The following is a 9,109-nucleotide window of genomic DNA, read 5'->3' on the forward strand; positions in this document are numbered from 1 at the left end:
GGCTTTTACTTCTTCAACTACATTTTTATATAACGTATGTCCTTACAGTACAAAATATTAATGAGGATCTGGACTATGGACCACCACAAGAGTTAATTAATACTTGGACATAGCTAAATGTATTTTATTTATTAAAAAATAAATAAAGAAGCATGAGCAAAAGTTTCTCCAGCTATCACGGTATTATTCCTTTCTCATAAATTTTCTTTTCTAGGTCAATCAAATTTTGGACTTATTATTGCTCAATCATTACTTGAACGGCCATATATGTACAATTTTTATCCTTAAAATTTCAATTATTTATTTCTCTGAATAAATGGAAAGCAGACTGCAGTTGTTCAATTCTAATCATATTACAGGACACTTTTTTTTGGCATACACGTAAGATGGAAGTCACCATGTGTCAATTTAAGATTATTTTTCTTCATTTAATTGTACTCAAATGGTACGTGGACAAATTAACTTATGTGCACCTATTTGGATTAATCATAATGAATTACCAACAAGATTTTTTTGTAAGAGTTGCCTCACAAGACCAAAAACGTAGGCCGGGACTTGTTACAAAAGCCCATAACTCCATAAGGGAGATTTGATACTACCATAATATATACATAATTATTTAGTTATTTGGGACGCTAAAAATTGTAAAATAAGCTAAAATGTCACTAAAAGATTCTTTTACAATTATTCACCTCTTTGTTTAGAAGAGAGGGAAAAAATTGCAATTTAAGACAGTCTCACGGAGAGGCAGTATAATTTATTTTAAAAAATTATTATCCACATTTCCGTAAATGAAATACTGTTTCAACTATGCATGCAGATCAAGTCCTTACTTTTGACAACGATTAATCTTACTAAAAAAGCTAATTGATATGTCTAGTGAAATCTTCTCTTTCAACTACCTTTATTTCATACATAAAGACTTTCCATAAAGGATTTGAACTCAATTCTATTTGAATCAACACAAGATTAGTTTACTTAATTGCAATATTGCAATAACAATTGTTTTTAAATTAAAAGTTTGATCAGCACACCATTTCCTCTCTTTTTCATTTTAAAAATTTACAATAATATACAATAATCTTAGGAAGAGCCTCATAGCATAATTGATTCCAATGAAGAATAGGTGTGGTCTATATTAAAAAAAACTTAGGAAGAGAAAAAAAAAAAGTACATAGTCGTTGGTTAGTGTTGGAAGAAAAAACAGCATTGTGCAGAGTAAATGGAATACCAGAATGGGACCAACATTATTCAAGTTATAAAGCAGAACAATGCAGAGAAGCAAGCAGGGAATGTATACTGTATCTTTTGGACCCTTCTCAACTTTGAGGTTAGTGCCTCAGATATATAGGAAGCAACAAGGAAGCCTCAGCATGAACCTGTACAAGAAGATCATATGACATATGCTTTGCCAAACTCACCTTAACAATACACATCAGCATTGGAGCTGTTAAGAGTTCCATAAATGACTTGCAGTTTGTGTGAAAAGATTTTAAAAAATAATTAAGGCTGTTGTGTTGACTTTATAAGGCTGATATTGATGGTGATGTTGATGTGAAGCTTTTGACCATAGGGTAGTAGAAAATGAAAGGGTTTTCCACCTAAACAGTTATTGTTATTTATGGTTGAGTAACTTAAGACCATTTCCTCGTTTTCATAGAACTAGACAAAAGATATTTTCTCTGTTTGCCATGTTTTACCTTATACTATCATTTGCCATGCTTTTTGCATCACTGTCTTTAATTCCTGCCAGACCAAACCCACGCATGCAACCCTTTATTGCATGTTGGATCATCACATCATCACCAATTAATTTATACTAGTTCAATGTACATTTTGGCTACCGTGTAGACAACACGATTGTTTCTTCTATCAGAAAATTTCACAAATATTATTCTTTACTTTTCATGATTTTATTATGATTCATTGCAGATGATACAAATTACACACCTAGGGGAGCTAGGAAAACGACATGGTAATGCATGAGAGTAAAACCGTGGCCTGATTTGGAAAGTGAGCTTTAGGTAAAAATATTTCATTCAGCTAAGATTGCTATAAAGAAAGCTTCTTTTGTTTATTCTTTTTCTTTTTTTGGATCTTTGCTTTATCCTGGCAGTCAACAGACAAAAGAATGCACAATCTTGGCATGCAAAACAGTGCTCTCAAGCTTATAGTTATCCATGATGTTCTTGAATGTTCATATTTAACTTGTTCAACTTTTTTACTTTTCTTGGTGAGTACCATTTTTGTTTTGTTTTATGTTTTCAATATTGTGTATTGTTCATACAACATAATAATTTGGTAACATTCCCCCATCACAAGCTTAAACCACAGAATAATTTCAATAGAAGGCTAATAATTTGAATATCATAAACATATCATGATTTTCTATATCTTATGTCATTAATCTTTTCACTCCACACACAGCATCTGTTGGCAAATCCAACTTCAAACCCTCCTTCCATCCTTAGCTCTCAATGATTTTGGACCCGACAGCACGGTTTGGTTTTTTAGCCTTATACGATGTAAAAAAAATTCTTGGGTGAGACATGGTACACATTGGTACATTCCTTTGCTACAACAACAATTGGTCTTTAAAATGAATATGCATAACTTAAACTTTCCTAACATGTTAAAACAAGTTTGAATTCATGAAAAGAAACTATATTTCTTACTCGAGTCAAAGTTAAATCTGACTCGGGTAAGCTGGATGCGCTGCCACTACTTGTGTTAAGACCCTAAATTAAAAATGTAAAGCCTTTAGTCAATTTTAACTAGTTAGGTGCATAAATTATATTGTACACCATATATATATGCACCAGAATTTTACTACTACTTATAAGCATTAATTTAACATATTGCTTGCCTCAATTAAGGAAGGAGGCAAATTGGTTATCAATGTTATTGGAAGTAGACATCTCATTTCATGCAGTGGGCACAACTTCGGAAGGAAATTTTCAATATATATTTTAAGAATGTGAGCTTGTGTTTAAACTAAATCAAACTGATATGTTCTATTTTTTTATCATATCACTAGTTAAACGTGGAATCTCTACCATATTTCTGTCACCCTGAGGATTAAATTAATATTCTAAACCTAAAATTTGCAGGACTGGATATTTATATGTGATTTGGTAAATGTCAGATAATGGGTGACTCGATAGTCTAACAATCATCATTGAGATAAATTCTGATATTGTCTTAGAATTTAAACTTAAGCCTATAACTCAAACTAAATAATTTACTTATGAGTAAGAGTTACTTCCACCGATATACATTATTTTAATTCTATCACTAATTAGGATGGATCTCAAACGCAACTAAAACGATTAGACGCAGAAGTTCACTTTCTTCGGTGGCATATTCAATGTTTTAAATACACCACCCTCGAATTAAATAGGTTGGTAATAAGTTTGGTGGATATGGCTTATACTTTATATGCTTGAATGGACAGTATTGAAAATCGAAATAGTCGCTAAATAGTAGTTGTCCATTTATCAGTGTTAATTTGTAGTTATTCCTAGTTGTGCGCTGTACTGCAACTCGTATGCGTTCATTACTAATAAAAAAATACGGGTTCATTAAACTCATGGATTTTCTCTCAAATCTTTTACACTACAAAAATGTGCACATAACAACAGTAATTAATAACGCTAACTTGCACTGGACAGTATCTCTCTTTTTACCTAAATATTATGAGGAAAATATTACTGAGAGAAAAGGATGATCTACAATGTCCCTCTTTCGTCCTCTTTTGTTACACCACAAGTTGTGATATGTGAAATTTAGTACTATATTATGCAAAAAGGGTTATTCCTTCATGTGGCTGGCTTCTTCAATGATGAATTGCCTAATGCATCAGCATATATCCCATCCATGTAAATGTCAAGAGGGATTATTGGAATTATACTATGCGTAACTGATCACTCGTTCATAGCTTGTTTTGATCAAACGGAAAGCATATGGTCCATTTCTACATTCTGACTCAACAAGCCTGAACTCTTTGCATAAGTCTCCGCCCCATGTGACTGTTAGTAAGCTAAATGCATGCAATTACAACAACTTTCTTTTTTAATCTCTATAGTTTAAAACATCTCATTTCAGTCCCTCTAGTTGTAATTTTGTTTACCTTTTGATTCTCGGAGTCTAAAGTCATCTAAAGATTAAATGAACAATGTCATAGTTCGTTTGTTAGCATTTTTGTTTACGTATTAATTTGGCCATAACACTGGCTAATCTTTAAGATTACAATTTTAAAATGAAAATATTCCAGGTCCGAAAAAAAGGAACAAAACAGACAAAAAGATATGAGACCATAAGTATTCATCTCGTGAGTCTCCACTCAACATGATTTTTAGTTAGGAAAATGTTTAAGATACTAATAATCCTAAATTATGTTATAATAAACATAACAATTACTAAAATTCTGCATAAGTTGCCACGTTCTTTTTTTTTTTCAAAATCAACGAGAAGGACAACACGCATCTTTCTCTTGATCACAAATTGCGATTTTCAGGTTGCTAGCTCCAAGGGCAAAGCATATTCCAAGTTGCATTGACCAATATTTCATAATGAATTAGCCAAATCATCCTATGGTCCTATCTTAGCCCAGAGAAGCAACTAGATCCAGTGCAGCTGCCAACCTTGTTGACATGTAAATTAGATTGATTGACTGCTAGACAGGGTCCTGTATATCTTCCTAATAGTATCCGGAGTCGTTCTGCAACAGCCACCTACAAGGGAAGCTCCTAACTCACACCATTTATTTACATATGAGATAAAATCTTCATCTGTAACACCAGTATTTTGCTGCAATAACAACAGCATAATATCAGTGTGACTGTATACATAATTCAAGAAACATCCCAAAATATTTTCTTTAAAATGATTGAATCTCTAAGAAACTATCTCCATGCTTTATGTGGTTTCTCTCAAAGATAAGAATGTGTACCATATGAAGTACTAATCAACTTTAACAAACCATAAGTTCATAACTTGAAAAATACAATAAACTAGATAAAACAAATACATAACTTAAGGAGTTAATTCATGTTCATGTGGGGTTCCATTAATTTCTTATGATATCATGTTACATGCATTGTTTGCTATTGTGTTACAAGAAATATAGAAAATTGCACAGGCGGAACATGATTAAATAATCACTAATCTCTCTTAACCATGTCCAACACATGAGTGCACATTTGGCTATTTTCTAATCTCTATTAACCATGTCATCACTTAACTAGGACAGGGATCCAAATGAAACAAAAACATTTTATAAGGACCAAAACAGGAAAAAAAAAATTAAGAGGACAAAAAGAAAACAACCCTGTATATATTATAGGGGCTAAAAAACTATTCAAGTCTTTCCTTAAAATCTTCATATGTACTTGTATACGATTATTAATAAAAGGATGTGAAATCTGTCATTCCATACCAGTACTAAGCTACCACTTACACTAAGACTCCTACTTCTGAGCAAGTTTCTATTTTAAATGATAAATCACACATGACACAACAATCTGAATCAGTTGTACAGTTCAAATAAAATGATTTCACCAAAATGGAAAAGAGAAGGGATAGGGACACACCTATATACTTTTACTCTATAATTAAGTTTGCCTTTACAGCTTCTTTCTTTTATTTGACAGAATATGAATTACTTTAATTAAAGCAGAATAATTTCCATAATCCAAGTGGCTCATTTTTTATATGATAATTTTGATACTTATATTCTATAATAGATCTTTCTTCAATTTTTAAGACAAAGTAGGCCTGCCTATCCTTTAAAATGTAATAGTACAATCACATGAAATAAACTTACCACCCACTCCTTTAGGTCAGCATCGTAAGTTTCCCCACTGTTTGGATATATAACAATTGGTTTTGTAGTCACCTGAAGAAACCATATGTGAATCAAGGATAAGTATTCCACAAAGACAAGTCCCATAACTATAACAATATGATAGCTTATCAACACTGGCACATTCCTCACACAAAAGTAACACAAAAAAACACGGGAAAATGACATTACCTACATTCTAGAGACAAATAGTTGTACATTAATGCGAAAACTGTATCAGGGTATAGGTTAAGTACTTTATTCAGAGAAGTTTCCGTTCATATAAGCCATCTTTATAAAAAAATAAAGAATTAAAAATAGTTGAAGGCTATTTACAATATTATGCAACTCTTGAATGGTTGAACCTATACAGATTAACATCCATGTGTATTTATTATCCACCCTAATGTACACGACTTATCAAAATGAAAACAACTTGGCAGCATGAATACTAACACTTAGAACTGAAACAGCAGTACTAATAATGACCTAAAAGAGTAGGAGAGGTTGATAAAAACAAAATATGAATTTATGATGTGTAAAAAAATAAGTTCAATAGTTAGCCTACACACAACATATTGGAAACAAGAGAACCTAAGTTTTACCTTCTTAAGCAAAACAATCAGACCATGAATAAATCTTGGTGGAGTACAGTTGATTCCAACAGCGACAACTTTATTACATGATTCAGCAATAGAGCCACATTCCATTAAAGAATCACCGCTAACAACATTAACTCCATCCTTAGAGTTAAAAGAAAACCATGCAGGAATTTTTATGTCCTCTTCTTCCAGAAGCTGAGCATAAGCCTGCTTATAGTCAATATAGTTAGGTAAATTCAGGAGTCAAGACAAAAAATGAACATTGCAAGTGAAGACTTGCAAAGTTTAATTGTCCAAGACCAATATTTAGCTTTAGATAACTATTATTTTGTACTTTTTCTGGGATTTTAATTGATTATATATGCTTTAATGAGTTACTCATTATAGTTACTTTACTAGTGATTTTATGCTTTCACAAAAGCAATGGAAACTCCAGAATAGAAATTTAATGCTTTCTTGGTTTCCTGTGGTCTAGGGAAGCAAGGCAAAATTTGGGCCAAATTTTTGTTGAAAACTTCTTCACTCAAAGAAAACATCCATCAAAAGTTTGTGATTCACATTTCATGGTAACATAGAAAAAAAGCACATCAACCAAAATGAATTATACAAATATCACAGAATTTCTTCAATCATCAAGAATTTGATTACCATTCATTATCCACACTTTAAGGTTATTGCACAAGAAATAAGAATGTCATTAGATAGCCTCAATTATAAGCAAAACAAGTTCATTTGACTGAATTACCCTTCATTAGAAAATTCAAAATATTAAAATATTGATTGATCTTCTCTCACTCATAAATATTAAGGGTAAAGTTTGAAAAAAGATTATGCTTCAATAATTTTTAAGAGATGGATGACAGATAGGGATAAAAAAGAACCATGTGAGTAAATTTTAGCATTTGGCTGTCCAAAGCTGTAGGATACCTCAGCTTCAAGCTTATTGGGAACTGTTTCAAATGCAAGCAGGTCAGCACCTGAATCTGCTAAAATTTGAACTCTTCTCCGATGAAAATCTTTAAGAGTTTCCACCGTGATAGCATCACCATAATCCCCACTGTTAGAAACAAAATATCAAGAAACGTGACACTAAAAAATATATAATTTCTATCAGTGCTGAGAACAGAAGCAAACATTATCAAACCCCAACCTTTCTAAAAATGTCAATGATCCTATGCAGAAAAAAGCTCAAATATGTAAGCACAAGATGGAACTAGAAGTTCATTTCATACAACTTTCTGATACCATTCCCTTTAAGAACAAGAAAGATTTGTACCAAAATAACCAATACAAAGCTAAATACACGACCTGGGAAACACAACTTATAATGATCATGAATATCACCTTGATTGTTTGTTAATAAATGGGCTACATAATAGATACAAGAAAACAAAAATCACAAACAATGCTATGACTCAGTTTAGATAAATTTCCCCCTAAGAACTTATATAAGAAAAGAATATAAAAAGATTAAATGAACTGAACCTCTCTCAATAAACTAAAATCAACTGAAACACTTTAGCTTTTAGAGAAATTAGATGCTAACGCTTCCACAAAAGTTAAGTACATAAGTTGATTTTAGCATAGGAGAGAAGTTCAATTCGTTTTACTACCTTATATTATTTTCCTATACTAGTGCTTATAAAGAAGTTTATCCAAACGAAGTCTAGATACTAAATCTTAATCGTTTGATTCATTTCACCTGTACTCTGACCCGTCGGCCAAATAAGCCCCATAGCTCCCTACTGATGCAGCAACCAAGATAGGCCGTTGTTTGAGGATTCTACCATCATCATCCCCATCACCCGAACGACATCCAGCACAATTTTTATAGTAAACTTCGCGTGCCTCCCGTGCAATTTCAACACTGCTTCTGAGCAAGGCTTCACTCTCTTCATCAGAATAGCCTTTGGCTTTAAACCCTTGAATGGTGGCCTGTGCACAAACAACACAAGTACCTCGACTTCAGCATTAGAAAGAAATTAACAAAGAAATAAGACACTGCTCAACAACCAAACCAACTAACTCACTTGGTAAGATGCTGTGATTATAATGTCTGCACCATTTTCCAGGTAATCAAGGTGCACCTGCTCCATTTAGTCATTCAATCATTACTTTAATTTTCAATTGCAAAAAATTAAAAAAGGAAAAAAAGACAAAAACACATGATTCAATTAAGCTAAAAATAGTAACATTGCAAGAACTGCTTAACAATGATATAAGCAAAAAAATCTGGTTCGTGAAATCAATTAACACTGATGAAATGAAATCACAGAGATTTATTTAATAATGGAAAAATAGAACAAAAATTTGAGAGTTGAAACGGTGCGTTAGATTCGAAACGGATTGTACTTGGCGAATGAGGTGAGGGAAGGAAAAGAGGCACTTGGCGCTCCAAAGAGGATCATTGAGGTCGGCGCCATGGCGCTCCAGCTCCGTCGCCAGACCGCCGTCGATGACGGCGGTGCCGCCGGTTTGACGGAGCAAATCTGTTATCAACGACGACATTTTTACGCCAGAAAGAGAACCTAGGATTTTCCCATTTTCTATTTATACATTTATCTACGGATTAAGGCCCAGCCCAAACTCTATATGGATATACGTCATGGCCCAATCCTATGCCTATAACAATTAACTCAAAATGAATCACACACCAATAAGCTTC

The 9,109-nt window shown here is 32.8% G+C and overlaps 1 protein-coding gene across 2 annotated transcripts; it reads right to left on the bottom strand.

Moving 5' to 3' along the window:
• Positions 1-4,296: 4,296 nt before the first annotated feature.
• LOC100790567 (selenocysteine methyltransferase) lies at positions 4,297-9,109 on the bottom strand. Of its 2 annotated transcripts, none has more exons than XM_003554216.5 (7): positions 8,797-9,109; positions 8,475-8,531; positions 8,147-8,379; positions 7,372-7,501; positions 6,448-6,651; positions 5,825-5,896; positions 4,297-4,809 (listed from the first exon to the last, which is right to left on the bottom strand). In XM_003554216.5, exons 1-7 carry the CDS (start codon positions 8,950-8,952, stop codon positions 4,660-4,662), a joined length of 1,002 nt encoding a protein of 333 aa, XP_003554264.1. In that variant the 5' UTR covers positions 8,953-9,109; the 3' UTR covers positions 4,297-4,659. The 2 variants fall into 2 exon arrangements, with proteins under 2 accessions (XP_003554264.1, XP_006604452.1); XM_006604389.4 differs by having other exon boundaries at positions 6,448-6,654; positions 8,797-8,977.

This window comes from Glycine max, chromosome 19 (assembly GCF_000004515.6).
Source record: "Glycine max cultivar Williams 82 chromosome 19, Glycine_max_v4.0, whole genome shotgun sequence".
Classification (NCBI taxonomy): Eukaryota; Viridiplantae; Streptophyta; class Magnoliopsida; order Fabales; family Fabaceae; genus Glycine; species Glycine max.